The sequence below is a fragment of the Colletotrichum jinshuiense genome, chromosome 4 (genome assembly GCF_051148585.1).
Source record: "Colletotrichum jinshuiense chromosome 4, complete sequence".
Taxonomy (NCBI): Eukaryota; Fungi; Ascomycota; class Sordariomycetes; order Glomerellales; family Glomerellaceae; genus Colletotrichum; species Colletotrichum jinshuiense.
The window spans coordinates 5,447,523-5,464,770 of record NC_139311.1 but is presented as its reverse complement, the minus strand read 5'-3'; the positions used below and the strand labels follow the sequence as shown (position 1 = coordinate 5,464,770).

General features: G+C 50.8%; 6 protein-coding genes across 6 annotated transcripts; 2 read left to right on the top strand and 4 right to left on the bottom strand.

The window, feature by feature from the left end:
* Nucleotides 1-2,463: 2,463 nt before the first annotated feature.
* EsH8_IV_001393 (fungal specific transcription factor domain-containing protein) lies at nt 2,464-4,279 on the bottom strand (the record flags this gene model as incomplete). Its single annotated transcript, XM_083266283.1, has 5 exons — nt 2,464-2,926; nt 2,984-3,292; nt 3,350-3,726; nt 3,789-4,072; nt 4,252-4,279. The coding sequence occupies 5 exons, from the start codon at nt 4,277-4,279 to the stop codon at nt 2,464-2,466; spliced, it is 1,461 nt and encodes a 486-aa protein (XP_083125178.1).
* Nucleotides 4,280-7,118: 2,839 nt separating this feature from the next.
* On the bottom strand, nt 7,119-8,249 carry EsH8_IV_001392 (isopenicillin N synthase family dioxygenase; the record flags this gene model as incomplete). The annotated part of the gene is made up of 1 exon (XM_083266282.1): nt 7,119-8,249. The coding sequence occupies one exon, from the start codon at nt 8,247-8,249 to the stop codon at nt 7,119-7,121; it is 1,131 nt and encodes a 376-aa protein (XP_083125177.1).
* Nucleotides 8,250-8,970: 721 nt separating this feature from the next.
* On the bottom strand, nt 8,971-10,168 carry EsH8_IV_001391 (Deuterolysin metalloprotease family-domain-containing protein; the record flags this gene model as incomplete). The annotated part of the gene is made up of 3 exons (XM_083266281.1): nt 8,971-8,990; nt 9,041-9,862; nt 9,913-10,168. The coding sequence occupies 3 exons, from the start codon at nt 10,166-10,168 to the stop codon at nt 8,971-8,973; spliced, it is 1,098 nt and encodes a 365-aa protein (XP_083125176.1).
* A 1,206-nt stretch (nt 10,169-11,374) lies between these two features.
* Nucleotides 11,375-12,472, top strand: EsH8_IV_001390 (Gfo/Idh/MocA family protein; the record flags this gene model as incomplete). Its single annotated transcript, XM_083266280.1, has 1 exon — nt 11,375-12,472. The coding sequence occupies one exon, from the start codon at nt 11,375-11,377 to the stop codon at nt 12,470-12,472; it is 1,098 nt and encodes a 365-aa protein (XP_083125175.1).
* Nucleotides 12,473-13,240: 768 nt separating this feature from the next.
* Nucleotides 13,241-15,122, bottom strand: EsH8_IV_001389 (general substrate transporter; the record flags this gene model as incomplete). Its single annotated transcript, XM_083266279.1, has 5 exons — nt 13,241-14,138; nt 14,210-14,355; nt 14,465-14,826; nt 14,895-15,000; nt 15,063-15,122. The coding sequence occupies 5 exons, from the start codon at nt 15,120-15,122 to the stop codon at nt 13,241-13,243; spliced, it is 1,572 nt and encodes a 523-aa protein (XP_083125174.1).
* Nucleotides 15,123-15,920: 798 nt separating this feature from the next.
* Nucleotides 15,921-17,104, top strand: EsH8_IV_001388 (Gfo/Idh/MocA family oxidoreductase; the record flags this gene model as incomplete). Its single annotated transcript, XM_083266278.1, has 2 exons — nt 15,921-16,591; nt 16,645-17,104. The coding sequence occupies 2 exons, from the start codon at nt 15,921-15,923 to the stop codon at nt 17,102-17,104; spliced, it is 1,131 nt and encodes a 376-aa protein (XP_083125173.1).
* Between the last annotated feature and the right edge of the window lie 144 nt (nt 17,105-17,248).

Sequence of the window (17,248 nt, the reverse complement as noted above, 5' to 3'; positions counted from 1 at the left end):
GGTCGGTACGAGGCATCTGTGGTCGACACAGTACCCGTAGAGCTTGTCCCTGGTCTTGTAGCAGCTCTCGACGTAACACTTGTCTGTTCGTGCTGCACGTCAGCATCATGCCCTCGGACTTCGTAGTGTCAAAACTCACGGTCCGGACACATCCACGGTAGGGGCACGCCACTTGGGCAGTCGCCTTCGCGACTACAGCTTAACACCGAGCACTTTCGGTCTGGTCTATACGTCAGAGGGTAATTGAAGGAGGAGGGAGGAAAATTCTCACGATCGGAACAGAAACGAAATTGGGCGTCTTTGGGTCGATGGCACATCTCGGGACCAAGGACGCAGAATTTGCAGGTATCTAGGCAGCCCGAATTAGCTTATACAATGCGCAGTTGCACTTGCATTCGATACTTACGGTCGGCACAAAAGTCCGAGTAGATTCTGATGTCGGGTCTCAACGGATCATTGCGTATGAATGCGTGCTTCCTGGAACAACCATCGACGCGGCAAGTCCTTTCGTATCGGTACTCCTCACACTCGTCGCAGTCGCATCTTGCCATGATGATTGGTTCGCGGAGGTTGTTTGGCGAAATCGGCCTGACGACGGGGTGCTGCTCCGCTGGTCGGGTTCCTGGTGTGGAGTCGTGTAAGTCAGACAAGATGGCGTAATTGGCGATGCATGCAGATGTGGCTGCAGAAGAAAGTGCAAGATCAGCAGGAAAAGAGGAAAGAAAAGCCAGGGGCGGGGGGATGCTCAATAAAGTCTTATAATGGAAAGGTGGTTTGAAGGAGGTAAAGGTGAATGCAGGAGAGCGTCCGAGTGAAGGAGGTAGACTGGAACAAGGGCCCCGTGAGTGCATTGCGACAATAGCTTCATCCCAACTTGGGTGAGGTGGTGTGGCTGAGCTTTATCCATATCATCCCAGGCCTTTTAGAAACGCTCGACCACGGGACCTGCATTGTACAGGTGTCCTAGACCCTCAGTCTCGCGTTTTTCGAGATCAAGATTTATCGGAATTGTAAGTTTCTGGTAGGCTCAATGCAAGAGCACCCTCGAGGCGTCATCTGATGCGGACAGATTTGATGTTGGCGTTGGTTTTAATATCTCTTGTGAACCCTCAGAAATAGATTTGTATAAAGTCCACGAAAAATAGGCAAGGCTACGACTGGAAATTCGACGCCACAGAGGCAGCCCGATCAATCCAGGTCATTCACCTGTCAGCCCTCAGATGAGCTGTGTCCAAGTCATGAACGGCGACACAACCTCGGCCACCAAGGCTGCCACATAGCTAATGCTCCATACTTCTCAACAACGACAGGGACCCTGTCCTAGATCTCGAAATGCAAACCGTAGAGGCAGTAAGTTGCACCCAAAAGATCAAATCCACCAAGTGGTAGGGGGCCGATTGGCCGCGTTAGCTGGCCGAGCGATTGCATGCGAACAGATGCCCGACAAGACGTAGACGAAACGGAGCTAAGTTGACAGCTGTTCGGCTTAAGCCAAGCGAAGAAGTTTAAATGATGCAAGAATGCGGGACGCCATCGGAGTTGGGTGAGGGGGCTCGGGGAAAAATATCCAAATGGAAATAGTGTGCATGGAAGACGCTGGGAAGCACCGACCATACGTGACCCCCCCTGGACCGGCTGATGGAGGGTTCGGACCTCGCTCAGAGGTCTCAGAAAATCACATGGTGAGGGAGATGAGTGTGGCATGCGACCTGATGCTAAGACACTGCAAGTTGGAGCATCAGCGTCGAACCGGGCGATTACGTCAGGACCTCTTTGGCCAATCATTTAGTCAACCGGGCAATTTCAGCGAACAACTAGCTAGAAGCAAAGCACTGAGGGCAGCGGCTTGTTAATCTCCAAATTTGAATTCCTCAGAGTGGGCGGGAGCATGTGCCGGAACAAAAAGAATTTAAACAAAGAGAGTTGAGAACAAGCTGAAGCTTCAAAAAGTCACCGTGCATCAAGTTTGATTGTGAGCACTCAGTAACCTTTTCGGTTCAATTAACGGCGATGATAAAGCCGGTAACGGCTGCTTTCAAGTTCACGTCTTTACGTTCAGGCAACCAAGACGTAACTTTTCCTCGGTATTTTATCTGGTGCTCCCCCTCTCTTCAACTGCTTGAGAAGGGCATTTCCAGTTAAACGGAAGAACCATTGGGGAAGGTTCTCAACAGCGCTTTGCTCGCGAGTAAGAAACTCTCCGGACAGATACTGTGGAGCGTCAAAGCGCCTGACCGTTTCCCCGAAGCATCCAATGAGCATGAGAGTTCTGGACATGGGCTTTGTTCCCTTCGCCTTTCTCTCTGACTGGAACATCAAGAGCCCGCGCGCTGGCTTGCGTCAGAGTTGGTTTTCAGAGGCAGATTCGTGTGTCCCTTTGACAGACAACCCGTTCCGACACCTGACAAGTTGAGTTGTCGGTCCATTTCGAAGTAGCGTGTGCAACCGCCCCCACGGACCCTTTCACCCTCCGGTCCCGACGATCTGACCGACAAGATCCTCCAGCACGGACGCAGCCCTATGCAGATCCGGAGCTTCGCCATACCAGAGCTGCTGAGCCCATGTGGCCGCGTCCACCGCCTGTTTCCATCGCTCGGGCAGTCGGGGGAATCTGCCGCTCTTGACCGCGGCCAGAACCAAGAGGGCACGTGCCATCGCCGCTCTGGCCATGAACCACGTTCCGTGATGGCGATGGTGAGGATTAGCGTCCAACAATAGCTCAACCGAGAGCTCAAGACACTTTTCCGCTAAGGGCATAACGCGGGGTATCCATGGATCGTCTGGCGGCTGATGGATTACGTAGTAGAGGAAAGGCCGATGGATCCATTCGCGGCAGCTTGTGGCACGGTTCTGGATAAAGTGGACGAGCTCGTTATTAGAGAGCTCCCGATTCTGCCAGTTGATCTGAGAGGGAATGTGCAAGCACCTTGGTACGTGTGAGCAAATGTCCCCGACCATAATCCTACCGGGTAGCTTTTCTTACCAGACGTTGATGTGTCCGTCAAATTCTTCGCACTTTTCAACCACTCTCGCCACATCTCGGACCCATGCCTCTTCCCCGTTGTAGCCGAATACCGATATTGCACGGTTCATAATTCTTCGCGAAGATATCTCAGCCAGGTAGTAAAACCAGCTCTTCTCTTCCTCGGGCTGTATATCGTCTTCCAGAATGTCCAAGGCACTTGGCTGGGGTGCAGGTGAAGCAACCTCCGAGGGCGGCGAAGGAAACAGGTCGGGATAACCCAATCGGGTGATGCCACTGGAAGGTAGTGGAATTTCGCATCTCAACTCACTATGAACTGCAAATTAGCTGCCGTCGCCGTCATGGAGATCACGTCATTGAACCTACCACTCTGACTTCATGCAAGACCAATAGAGCCGTTGCTCAAGGCGCCGCATCTTCTGAGAGATACCATGCGGGCTGCGTCTTCGCGTTCGCCGCCAGAGTATATTCTTGAACTGCACACAGGCTTGGTTGAAGTAAAACCACGCTTGAAGCGGCTGGAGAGAATACATTTCGAAGACAGCACAGAAGAAGAGACACTGGACCTGGAGCAATGACGGTTCAAGCAGACCCAAACGCTTCTTGGCTGCGAGATAGTATGCTTGAGCTGTGTCCGGGTCTGCAGAGTTTGATGCAGAAGACCGAACTGATTCAGGCGTGCCGTTGTAATTGAGCTCGGATTGGAAGGGGCTTGCAAGGCAGGCGAGGGCGCAAGCAATGAGCTAGGTCGTTTGTTGGTATACTGAACAAAGATGAAGGGGAAAGAAAGTGTATCTCGACGTACCACAAGACACGACCGCCCGTCCCATCGCGGACCATTTTCTACTGCATCCTTGACGTAGGACTTGAAGTCCGGGACATCGAGGATTGGGTTCTTTACATGCACGTACGCCAAGAACTTCTTGGAAAGCACAGTGAAGTCATCCTCCTGGACCCCTCTCCCCAAATGCCTAGCGGTGGTAGGTTTGGGTCCATCATCCTCCAACTCAAGAATAAAAGATTGAACATCAGGCACAGCTCCCTGGAATATTGGCCATCTTAAGATCGCCTCACAGTTGGGACTTGCCGCTGCGGAATCAGGTATGTCGAGGCGTATCATAACATCGTCTTCCGGCAAGCAGTCCGGTGGCTGGGGTGAGCACTCATCAATAATAGCACTCGTATTAGCCTGTGGGCCATTTATTGATGTTGGTGATAAAATGGGTTGCCCCTGTGGGTTGGTCTCGACTGGCTCAACTGGCAGTGACGGGCGACTCTCCAGAAGTGAGACGACATGGTTGATTCGATCCAAGATTGCCAAGCTTGCAGGGTCGTAACTGATTGCAACAACACGTCAGTCGACTACCAGAGAGCCCGTGAGCAGAGCCAAGCTTACGTGGAAAAATCATTCGAACTGTCAGGGTACGTGCAATGGCCGCCGTTTCGTTGGCAGAAGCCGCAGGCGGGCCGAACATTGTCACATTTTGTCTTTCGAACCCGACATGGCCCACACGCCGCAACGGCGCGCCTCCTTTGGTACATGCCCGAAGTCCGGCGCCGTTTGTTGGTCGTTTCAGGGGTCTCGCTCCCTGCATCTGCTGCGCCGGACATGGTAAGTGACGTGGTTCCGGAGAATCGGACGGTATAATTATCTGTGGGGATGCAGATACTGAGATGGATGCACAGGATGGACTTGCGCCCAGCTTCGATGATGGGTCTTTTTCCGAACTGGCTTGACGAGAATGATTGATGAATGCCAGAAGAGGAGCGCGCGGGGAGTAGCGGAGATATGAAGAAAAGGGTAGAGGAAATGCGAGCACAGGGCCGGGATCCGCTGTTCTTTGTGAATGGGGCTTTCTTGAGACGTTCTCGGCTAGCGCTGTCGCTGCTTTGAGGCGTGCTGAACCAACCATCCTGGTGAACTATCCCAACGTCTCAGCGTTCTATTAAAGGTCGTTTGTATAATAACAATTAAGGTCTCATATTTTGGCCAGGGTCTGCTTGTGGTACATTTATCAGATCCAGTTGAGAACTGTTAGCGAAGGGATCGAAAGGCATACAAGAGGTTCCCATTCACCCGCAACCCAAAAGAAATTCTCAAGAAAAAGCGAAGACAATAACTAAATAATGCCTAACGGCGAGCTCATCTAGCCGAATTCCCCCCCTATTTCAAGAGTATGCACTGAGACTGGAGGCCTGCCATGTGTCTAGAGACAGCTCTATATCCGCACCATGCAAACATGACACAACTGAGGAAGATGAATACAGAGCTTGTAGCCATCCAGATAACACTCCGAATATAACCAGTGGTCCAACTTCTTTTTGCTGCACTCTGTAAGTCGTCGACATTTAACATATCGACACCTTCCTTCATCAACACTTCCCAAATATAGTCGCGATAAGAAATCGGCCAGCTAGGCAAGTCCCAGTACCTAGACTTCAGACCCGACCATTTGGCCGTCTCTATCTGTTTTCTTAGTTTCGAAAGCTGCTTTTCGCTGAAACCCGCGCGGACGGAGCCAATGCTCTGCTTAAAGGAGACGGAGGTGTAGTAGGCGTCTTCACTATCCCATAACATCCGTTTAAAATAACCGCCATTGAAAACCCCTCGAAAGTTGTCCTCGGGAAGCTGCTCCAATGGCGCGTCAAGGAAGGCATCGTGATGACGATGATATAGGGTGCTGTTCGGCCAGTAATTGATTGCGCGGTCTTCGAGCAGATTTCCCGTGCCGACTATAGTCACTGGCCCAGGCCATGATGTCTGTCTTAGAATGAAGCCTGGATGAGAGGATATCTGTTCGTATCGTGTAAGGAATAGCTTGCGTCGAAGAGGCTCCAACTGTTGCATGACTACAGGCCAGGTTTTGGATGCATCGTCCTTCACATCCAAGAGGAGAACAAGCGTAATGTTGGGTTGACTTCTGAATACCCCGTGCGGACGATCAGTGCGACTGAAATTAGACCAAACCTCTGGTGGGTTCATCTTATCCAAGATTTCCAGCAAAGGGTCGAGGTAAGTTGCCCGCAGCGTTCTTTCCAAAGACAGCGATTGCCTGTCGTGGCCAACTGGCACTTCGGAACCGTCATCGCTGAGCCAGACATCGGCTTCAACACCCGTGCAGCCCGCTGCGAGGGCAGAATAGAGCGGATAAGGCCTCCAGTAGTCGTTGTGGGAATGACACATGACGGGAATCACTGTGCGCGAGAAGTCTTCTAACCATCTTGAGAGGCCATCAACCGGCTGGCCATCTGTTGCGATCGGATTGTTGGAGATGAAGTTTTCGGAGGCCGTATCCCTAAGAGCTCTTGGTTGCAGAACGAAAACGAAGGCAAATAGTAATGCACTGCATTATTTGTTAGTCTTCCAAAGAACGGAAATTGACAGCCGAAGCCGGTGGTATTGGAGTTCACATCAATGCTAAGGCTCCAACAATGGCTGCCCCTCCCAAGTAGATAAGCTCTCGGATCAGGGTTGGCCCCCGAAGTTTCTGTGTATACTCGAGTCCGCGTCGCCACTTGCTCACCGAGCTCGGCATTATGTTTCCAGTCGCTGTGAGCAATTCCCTCTGCGATAATTGGGTAGTTCGTCTGCTAGCTTGCAATGTGTCAGTAGATCCGGATGGGACACTCAGTGAGTATGGTCCAGTCGCATCTTTGGTCACGATAGAGTCAGTCTGTGGGTTGATTATCGCAAAAATAAGATTAATAAAACAGCAGAATTGATCAGAATAAAGGTAAAATTCCGAGTTTTGCAATTCCTGATGAATCTGGGGGTTTTGGCAGTTAATACAGTTTACCAAAGTTACACACTAGTTATGTTGCCTTTCAGGCATCCAACAAATCGGTCCAAGCCACAATACAGGAGGTCTGAAACTTGATTGATCGTGCTACTATACAGATTTCATGTTAAAATAAGAACTCAAGAGACAAAAGATCCAAAAGCACGGCTGACCACAGCCTCGTCCCTGTGGCGGTTGAGGAGTGGCGATGGGGGGGCTTCACCATAAAGGGAAATGTTGCATGTATATCGGCATGGGCAGAACAACACAAGTACTTCCTTTGGCTACCGGCTAGGGTCTTCTTTAAAACTACGAAATACGTAATAACCAAAGCCTCAAAGGCAGATCGTAATGATTCATGCCTCTGCTTCGTCGTCCGACTCCACTTTGTGCATTGCCCGCGCCCTTCTTTGTACCCATGCCTCGCAATTAATTTCTTCGTACTTGGGCTTTTCTCCTTCTTTGATGCAGGTATCAATGACACCGCAGCTCTCATGGAGGCCAAAGCCAAAGAAGAAGGGCATGCTGATGCGCTCTTGGCCACTCAGATTCTGCGCCCGATGCACCGTACTGACGTAGAGGTCGTTTGTGATGCGCTGCAGGTAGTCGGCGATATTGACTACAAACGTGCCCGGGATGGGTGCCGCTCTTATCCACTGCCCCTGGCGATTCAACACCTGCAACCCCCCAACTGAGTCTTGCCATAGAATGGTGAAGAGCTGGAAATCAGTATGCGAGCCTATCGAGACCTGGGTCTCTGCATCCGCCTCAGACACGCCAGAAGGTATAGACAGAGGAGGGTAGTAGTTCAGTGCCAAAGCGGCGTCAGGATACGCAAACTTTCCATCGAAGTAGTCCTCCGGCAAGTCGAGAGACAAAGCAACGGCGCGGACCAATACACGAGCCAGCTTGAGGCAAGATTGCCAGTAGCGGATGATGGCTTCCTTAAACTGCGGCTTATTGGCGGACCCATCCCAGTGAAAATCTTCCATCCGCAAAAGGTTTCTTGCTTCCTCAGGGATAGCCTCAATGTCCGCAACATCAGGGTCGTGGCGAGGATCATAAGTCCAGCTAAACGACTCGCGCACGTCAATACTCTCAGACTTATTGATCCGTTGAGATCCTGGTGGCTTGTAGCCGTTGAAATAACGACTCTTGCCGACCCAGGAGCGCATTTTGTCTTCTTCATCCTGGCGGAAGTATTCTAGACAGGCCGCATGAGCGGAGTCGGTAATAGAAGAGTCGATGCCATGGTTGGCCAGGTAGAAGAAGCCGGAGGTGGTGGCAGCTTTGCGGATTTGCTGTGCAACAGACTGTCGACCCGCAAGCTCCGGGCTGAAAGAGGGCGAGATGTCGATGACGGGAATTTCGGTGGGAAGCGCATCGCGGAGCGGAGTGCGGAGGATGCGTCGCGTTACCGGTCCATTTCCGGAGGCGAAGCGAAGGATAGTTGTTTCCTGCTCGGATGTGACAGTTGTGGCACTCATGGTTCGTGAGTGTCCAGGGGAGAATGAATGTAACTAAACACTATGCGACCAAAATCAAGGGTTTTTATGAGGCTGTTGTATCAGCCCGGAAGCTAAGACAATTCAACAGATTTAACAGCTTGGAGACGCGGGATGATACGGGGCGATAAGCCAATGTCGGCAGCTAAGGGCGGGGTTCAGGGTCCAATACCACTGAATTGATAAAAAAACACTGCCAACCATTGCATCGGAGATGGCCGCATGGCGTTGCGATAACCCATATGCTGTAAGTTGCGTGCCGGGTTCGACCCGGTTGAACAAGACACATTCGAAGCTTGTTAAGGAATAATGTTTCCCGCGAAATTATCAACCCAGTAGTGTGCCAGATTATGGCACAGCATCCAAGGCTGGAATGGTTGATTAGTTCGTTAGGGATCACTAACTCACATGTCAGGACGTTTGATCGGATTTGTGTCCTCGACTAAGAAAGCTTTTGGAAAATGTTCAGACCATACGCGCGTATTGATTATTTTGGTTTAGTGCTACGAACACAACGTTGCCTTTTCAATTACTTACGAAGACCTCTTTGGGCTCAAAGTGCTCTTCGCCGCAGCTTTGAACGTTCAGGTGTCAGCGTAAAGATCCTGTCCTCTTGCTTCGTCGCATAGTTGGTTGGCTACTCAACGCTTCTAATCCCACTTCTGCCATAATGCTGAGCCACGTGAATGTTGGCAGACATCTTTCAGCAATCCATATAAACAGCTAAATTTTATGTTAGCAAGTTGATGCGCGAGATAGAATGCGGCACCCACCATTGGCATAAAGGGAGTAGCTGTCGGCATTCTGAAGGGATCTTTCAGGAGGGAGCGCAACACTGGCATTATACGCGTACGCGTAGTCGTTGGTGTGAGGCTCGTAAACAGCTGGCACGTGTGTACTCTCGTGAATTGTCGTGGTAGCTTGACACTGCTGGTGACAACCGAGCGGCAGCGGAGGCAGGTCGTAGAAGAGCGGGCACATGACCATGGTGTTGGCAGACCAAAGCGTGTACGCATTAAGAGGGCCGTCGCTTTCGCAGATACCGTAGTAATCGTAGCAAAAATAACGAGAAACCCCCGAATCCGTAGTTGCGCACTCCTGCGCAACGTTTCGGAACCGCGTAACAACGATATTGCGCGTTTCCGACGAGTTCGTTCCGAAATATTCGACGAACCGCTTAGATGACGGATCTGCGGCGTCGGTGGCGGCAGCGAGTGCCAATATCTGACAGTTAGCCAGGGCCTTGGTGCTTGCTTCCAATATCGTCTCGTTACATCCCGGCTGCAAATTGGTCCGTTCCTCAAGGGCTGCAGATATGAGAAGCTTGGAAGCGGCGTCTGCATCAACATTGATGCTGATGGTGTTCGACTTAAAAACGATAGCCGGCTGGGAAAAGTCGGTGGACGGAGCCAGCGCAACTGGAATCACACCTTCTGCAGTGACGGAATATGCGCCAGATTTCTGGAAACGATGCACCGTTGCTGGGTTGATCTGAACCGTCACCGATTCCCCCACTGCAAGCAATTGAAAGTGATTTGGTTTCAGAGCATCGTATTGGAGGCTTGGCTCGATACCCTCGAAGGGAACTAGGCTACCTGTCGTCGAGTTAGCAATTGGCAGGCATGTTGGCCATTGCGCAGCCTACCCGACTCATCAGAAACGAGAACGCGCTGAACTGGGAGTCTATCGTCCAAAATGGTGCCAACTTTAAGCACATTCAGGTCGGCACTTCCCGTGTTCTTGATTGTTGCGGAAACCTCAGCATTCGCGCCGGAGGATGACGGTGCCAAGGTCACCTCCAGCAATGACCCTCGCTTGCTGATGAAGCCAACACCGGGGGCATTGGGGTGCGCGGCGACGACGGGCAACGACGCCAAAGCGAAAACGTTGTGCCAGAGCATTTTGTGGTTCAGCACCGCTGCGGTGAAGAGCCTAGCTGTTCGCTGGTGGCATCATTTCTTCCTTTTAATGTTTTCACCTATCGAAGCCAAGAACGCATGGACATCTCGGTTCCCGCTGATCATCCCGAATGGGCCTATAGCCGTCGTTGTGTGTATTGCCAGACTAAGCGAAATACGGATACAACCCATCCAATAATAGCAGCCAAGCTCGTATTTAGCTAGGATGTGGGAGCAGAATTGGCAGGAGTTTTGCTTGCTAGGTAACATCGGCCATCGGTAAAATGATGCGTCTTGCGACTGATAGTAACCTTTTTCACTGTGCCAACCAACTCGCTTTGAGCTGATTAGTTAGAGGACTGACTTGCATTATCAGAGTTGCTTGAGTCTATTTGACGAGTTTTCAAAGAAGTCTGCATATCCTTGGTGTCCGACTGAACCACGTCTACTTGCATTTTCTAGCTGCACCTCAAAACTCCAACTCATCCCAAATTAACGAATTCCGTCTCTCAAATAGGGCATAACAATGCTCTAAGTATTCAATCAAAGGTGGGGCTGAACAAACGTCTGAAGACACCTGCGACGATGAGCCATAAGCAACAAGCGAATATCGCACTCATTTATTTTAATACCTTTTGATGTACCATTAACATGGCTGTTTTTGTGTAAGTCGCGCCCGTCATTGTGAAATTGGATTAAAGCACCAGAGCACCCTAGAGACTTGTTGATGTGATGGTTTCGGCGTTCATGTCATATGCTCTGACATATTTTATTTTCCCTACATTCACAAAAGCAGCGGCATCCTACATCAAAGGGGGGCTGGGTGTAACGGGCCTTTTAGTGTGGTAACCGCGGGGCGGAACGCGGAGCTGCTCCGCTTTTTCAGGCTAGTATCGTCCCTGCGGGGAGTATCGGAGTCAAGTTTACCTTGTCCCCCACCTCTTGAACATCGTGGTGGGGTTAACTTGGTGGCTTCTTCAGCAATCTCAACCTAGTGCAAATAGAATGATTGTTTTGAGCCCCTTGCTTGGAGACTGTAGGCGTACCACTTCTCTCATAGCCATGTCGATCTGGCCCGGAGTTTTCCCCGGTTGATTTATCAGCTTTTGTGTACCATAAATACATGTGCCGGCCCCATGACCGTTGTCTCGATTCCTTCGTCAACTCACCATTCGATCACTCCCCTGTTCTCTCAGTCACCATCTCACAATGTCTTCTGAAATCCCAACCCTTCGCTGGGGCATCATTGCCACTGGTCTTATCTCCTCATGGTTTGTCGAGGACCTGGTATTGGAACGCTCCGATGCCAAAGCGAAGCACATCGTTCAGTCCATCGGATCATCCTCACTAGAGAAGGGCAATGCTTTTGTGGAAAAGCATCTCCCCGGAAAGAGCCCAACCGTCTATGGCAGCTACGCAGAAGTCTACAATGATCCCAATGTCGACGTTATCTATATTGGCACGCCGCATGCCTTCCACAAGCAGAACTGCCTCGATGCCATTAGTGCCGGAAAGCATGTTCTCTGCGAAAAGGCCTTCACCATCACCGCCAAGGAGGCCAAGGAAGTCTTCGAGGCTGCGAAGAAGAAGGGTGTTTTCGTCATGGAAGCCATGTGGACGCGTTTCTTCCCCCTCACCCGATCTTTGTTGAACGTCCTGCACTCCGAGAAGCTGGTTGGAGACATCCGCCGCGTCTTCTGCGACTTCGCCATGAACATGGATATCGCCTCCCTGGGCCCCGACTCCCGATTGAAGAACCCTGCTCTCGGCGCAGGAAGTCTCCTCGACATTGGCGTTTACAGCTTGACATTTACGATTTTGGGCTTGGATCCCGGTGTGGGCGAGAAGGCTGAAAAGCCAAAGATTGCTGCCACGCAAACTCTCTCAGACGACATCGACATTGCAACCTCAGCGCTTCTTCTTTATCCCGATGGAAAGCAGGGTATTTTGACAGCTTCAACGCAGGTTAAGACACCGCCTGCGTTCTGCAGAATCGAGGGAAGTGACGGATATGTCACCGTTGAGGGCATTGCTACTTCTGTTCCGGGCTCCTTTACCGTCCATTCCTCAAAGTCGTCTGGCGAAGGATGGACCGAGTCCACAACGCCGGGTCTCAAGACCAAGAAATATGATTTCGAGAGGCCTGGAAAGGGTTTCTACTGGGAGGCCGACGCGGTGGCGTTGGATATTGCAGCGGGACGCACAGAGAGCGAGATCATGCCATGGAGTGAGACGGTCCGTGTTATGGAGATTTTGGACGAGATCAGAAGACAGGGTGGTGCGAAATTCCCCCAAGACGATCAGTAACTGGGAGCCTACCTGTGTTTCCGATGACATAATGACAGACTTAAAAAATAAAATTGATGATATATTTCCCAACGGCCTGAATATGTCAACCCCTAAACATTTGTATACGGTTGCGCGTGTTGAACTGAGTTGTCTGACTATTCGTAGTCAAAAACAATCTGTAGATCCTGCCGGAGCATGGGATTATAGACGCTTCAAGAGCTGGCCGGCAGAGACCAGACAAGGCCTGCACAATGTGCAGGGCACCATACATTGCATTCAAGACATAGAAGCTGATTCGATAAAGGTAATTATAAAGCGTACGTTAAGACATTTCTTTTAAGACTGTGCGTTAGCTCATGCTCGCGTCGATGAGCTTGGAGAATAGCCACGGCCGTTTCTTGGATGAGGTCTGGGACGTCCCGGTCTGAATCTAGCCAAGCTTCAGCCCACGGCTGGTAAACGAGTGCCGCCAACTCGATCTCGGGGTTCAGATGAACTAGAGCGTATTATACTACAAAAAACATCCGCTAAAACTAAGAAGAACAGTTTACGATCATTACTTATCTAGAATTCGAATGCTATTACCTTCACAACTGGACTGTGTGTGTATAGAGGCCAGTATGAAATGGAACAAGCAGTATTTATGGCCATTTGAGGTAAATTATTTGGCAAATCGGATTAATTAGACGCTAAGTCTTCTCGAAGTACGAGATGATGCTAGCTGAGCACCCCCGTTCTCCAGGAGCTGTGTCCTCTGCCTAAGCAAGTGGCCGTAAAGTGATTCATTCATGCCAGCTCAATTTGCTTCACGTTCTCGCCTTTCTTCCCATCATTATCTTCACCTCCCTCAACATCCTTGGTCTTATCGTCCACAGTCTTACCCTCGAATACCTCTCGAATCTCCTCGAGTGTGTGGCCCTTGGTTTCGGGAAACAGGAACCAAATAAGACCGAGTAACATACCAAGAATACAGCAGAACACAATATAATACTTCCATCCAATCGTCTTCATCGCGATCGGGTTGACCTGGTTACCAATGATCAGACCAGTGAAAGCAGAGATATAAGTAATCGACAAGCCGCGTCCTCTGAGGGTGTAAGGGAAGATCTCAACAGGGTATGCTTGGAGGAGTGGCGTCCAGGCGATGTCGTAGAAGAAGTAGCAGATGAAGATGAAGGCCACAACTGCTCTGCCTGTTGCTTCGTTGTGGCTCGCGACAAAGTGAGATGTTAGACCCGTCCAGACGATGTAGCTAGCAAACATTCCCGCAGTAGACAACAGGAACAGTGGTCGTCGACCGAGTCTGTCAACCATCATGGCTCCGAGAAATGTTGAGATGACCCAGTTGAAGATTTGCAGGATGCCGTTGATCAACGTCTGGTCCTTGACTTCGGTGATGCCGATGGTGTTTAAAACCAAATTTAAATAGTAACTGACGACGGCTATGCCATTCCATTGACTGAAGAAGCCGACAATGACAGCAATAAGGGTCCTCTTTCGGTTTGCCGGGGTTCGGAAAAGCTCGAGCCAAGATGATTGGGACATGGCCTCGGTTTCTTCGCTGATCGTCTGTTCGACTTCACGCATTTCGAATTGGACGAGGGGGCTGTTAACATCTCCACCAGCATGGTAGTCTGCGAAAACCTTTCGCGCCTCCTCCTTGCGGCCACGACTCATGAGCCAACTGTTGGGATATCAGCGTCAGCGAAACTCAGGAACCCAAATGCTGGGCAGACTGGGTCTCAGCCATCATACCGTGGAGATTCTGGGAGAAAGTAAAGTCCGAGTAGTTGGATGACGGGGACCGCGCCTTGCAGGAGAGATGGAATACGCCAACTCCAAGTGGTTGCAATCTTAAAGGTCCCAAACGTGCACCAAGCGGCGAAGATGGATCCGAAGTACTATATGCAGGCGAGATTAGTATGAAATTGACAAATTCTTCGCCCCGGATTCGAGCCAGCCTATCTGACATCAAAGTGTGTGATTATTTTTGGTTGGTGGCCAACTTACGAAGAAAGTATTATATAGAGCCGTCACTTTGCCTCGCTGGGTTGGGTACGCCAGCTCGGTAATGATGATGGGGCTCGGTTGGCTGATGAATGTGGTGAAAAATCCGAGCAAAGCTCTCGCCGTAACGAAACTAGCCAAATCTTTGGCCATTGCTTGGAGGATAGCGAATGCAATGCAAGCCACAAGGCCGATGAAAAGGGGCAACTTACGGCCCCAACGATCAGAGACGTAGGTGACGAAAAACAGGGCAACGACTTTGCCAAGAGGATAGACGGCGTTCATAAGACCAAGGACTGCGCCTTCTGGGTTTCCAAAAAACTGACGCCATTGAGGAAGGGTTTGCAGGCCGTTCATCATGGATCCTTCAAGTGGTGTCAGTTCATGTGTTGGCAACGGGAGACGCGATGGGTTCAACCCCAAAACAGCTTACCATCATAGCCAACTGATGCAGATGAAAACAAAGGCACCAACAGAACCAGGTTCAGCTTGAGAAGGTGAGGAGTCAAGTACCATGGTTTTGGGTTCGCTGGAAGGACCTAGTTGTTGAGCTTGTCAGTGATCTCGTGCGGGTCCAAGAGAGAGTTCGAAGTGCACGTACAGCTGCAAGCGCTGACCCGACAGCAATCTCTGCCTCCTTCTTTTTACCAAAGATGCCCATGGTTTGTTCTGGAGATGTTGGATGAAAAATAACTTGGGAAAATTTTGGTCGGAAATTTGGTGTTCACCGCCAGCAAAAGTCCACACAAGCGAGTCAGACTCCTGGTTGCAACAACAAAGAGACCACCAAATACGAGGGGGAACCCATGCCATTTTAACTGCATTATTTACCCATATCTCAGCTTAACTACCAATAGCAGATTTTCCAGCCACCGCCGAGTCCAGGCTCTCGGTAAGTCTCCACGGCATCATGACACCCCCGTTCCATCCCCATGGGGTAAACGCGGGATCGGAACTCGGGAGCTTGGACCTCTGGAAGTCGGAATCCAAGGATGGGTGCGGGGAAAATCCGACCATCGGATGCTCTTCGGTTAAACAGCTAATTCCCACAGTTTCTGGCATTTCTCCGACATGCCGCGGGGTGCAACGGGCCTCGGGGAGTGTCGGCGAGTGCAGGCATCCAGCTACTGCAAGCTCCTCAACGCCAACAGCACACTAGTAGATGACGGCAACGGTGCTAAAGCTATCTGTGATCCATTCTCACGTGGTATGTGTCAGTTGAGTGTCGATCCTCTGGCCTTACTGCGACGACATTATTGGGGCAGGGTGACACACTAGTCTCACTGGACTATTTAAAAGTCCGTTTAATGCTCGCTTTCTGTGCACGTGTCAAAGTCGAATTGAGTGAACCAGATCCATTCCTGAAGTCACTAGATTCATCCGAGAACAAACAGTTCCGATTCCGAGCCATTATCAACAAACAAAACCCATCTTCAACCATCGGTAAAGATCTCTTAAAATGTCCGCTCAACAGCAAACGCCAATTCTCAGGGTTGGGATCATTGGCTGCGGGGAGATCACACAGGTCGCTCACATCCCCAACATTAACTTCCTCTCCCACCGCTTTCAAACAACATATCTCTGCGATATCTCTCAGCAGGCTTTACAACACTGCGCCAGAAAGGTGCAGGGTGCGGCGCCCAAGACGACTGCCGATGCTGCAGTGTTATGCTCTTCGCCCGATGTCGATGTCGTGGTGATCGCCAACGCTGATGCGTACCATGTCGAGCACGGCATCCTGGCTCTCAAAAATGACAAGTATTGCCTCCTCGAGAAGCCCGCCTCAGTTTGTTTCCGTGATCTAGACCTTCTGGTTGAGGCGGAGAAAAGCTCGAAAGGCAAGGTTATGGTTGGCACCATGCGCCGCTTTGCGACAGCTTTCACGGATGCAGTCGAAGAAGTAGGCGGCATGGACAAAATCCAGTATGCCAGGGTCAGGGACATTATCGGCCCCAATTCGACTTTCGTTGACCAGTCTGGCACATTCCCCCTGAAGTTCAACGATTACAGCGATGCGGACACCGAGGACCGGCTGAAGAGGGAGACGGAAATCCTGGAGCAGGCACTGGCCAACGAGTTCGGGGTCCCAGTGAGCCCCGATTCAATGAGAATGCTGCGGCTTCTTGGAGGGTATGTTGAGACCTTACCGATGCCCTTGATAACAATTACTGACGCCATGACAGGCTCGGCACGCACGACCTCTCTGCCATGAGAGAAATTGTCGGAATGCCCAAGAGTGTTGCTGGCGCTTGCCTGACATTCCCCGGGATCTTCAGCGTCCTCTTTAAATACGACGATTTTCCTGTCACCTATGAGTCCGGCTTCAGCAATGTCCCCCAATTTGACGCCCACATTGAAGTCTACTCCCCAAACAAGATAGTTCGCGTTGACTTCGACACCCCATACGTCAAGGGTCTTCCAGTTACGATGACTGTTAGGGAACTGGTGGGCGCGGATGGATTCCAAGAACGCAAGATCAGAAAGACGTATCAAGACCCATACACGACGGAGTTCCTGGACCTATATGACTGCGTGATCCATGGGAGAACCCCCAAGACAAGTGCGGCGGACGCAAGAAACGATATCGAACTGTTTAAGATGATCCTCCAGGCTGATGCTGGCAGATTCAGGAGCACCCAGTAAAGAAAGGAACAAGAATAGATAGATAACTCGAAGAAACATCCATAACATCTCAGATCTTTCATGAAGCCTCCGCATGAGCCCCCGCAACTAGAGTTACTGACGGGCTGACACACCTCACACTGAATGCCCCCAACCGTTCAAAGC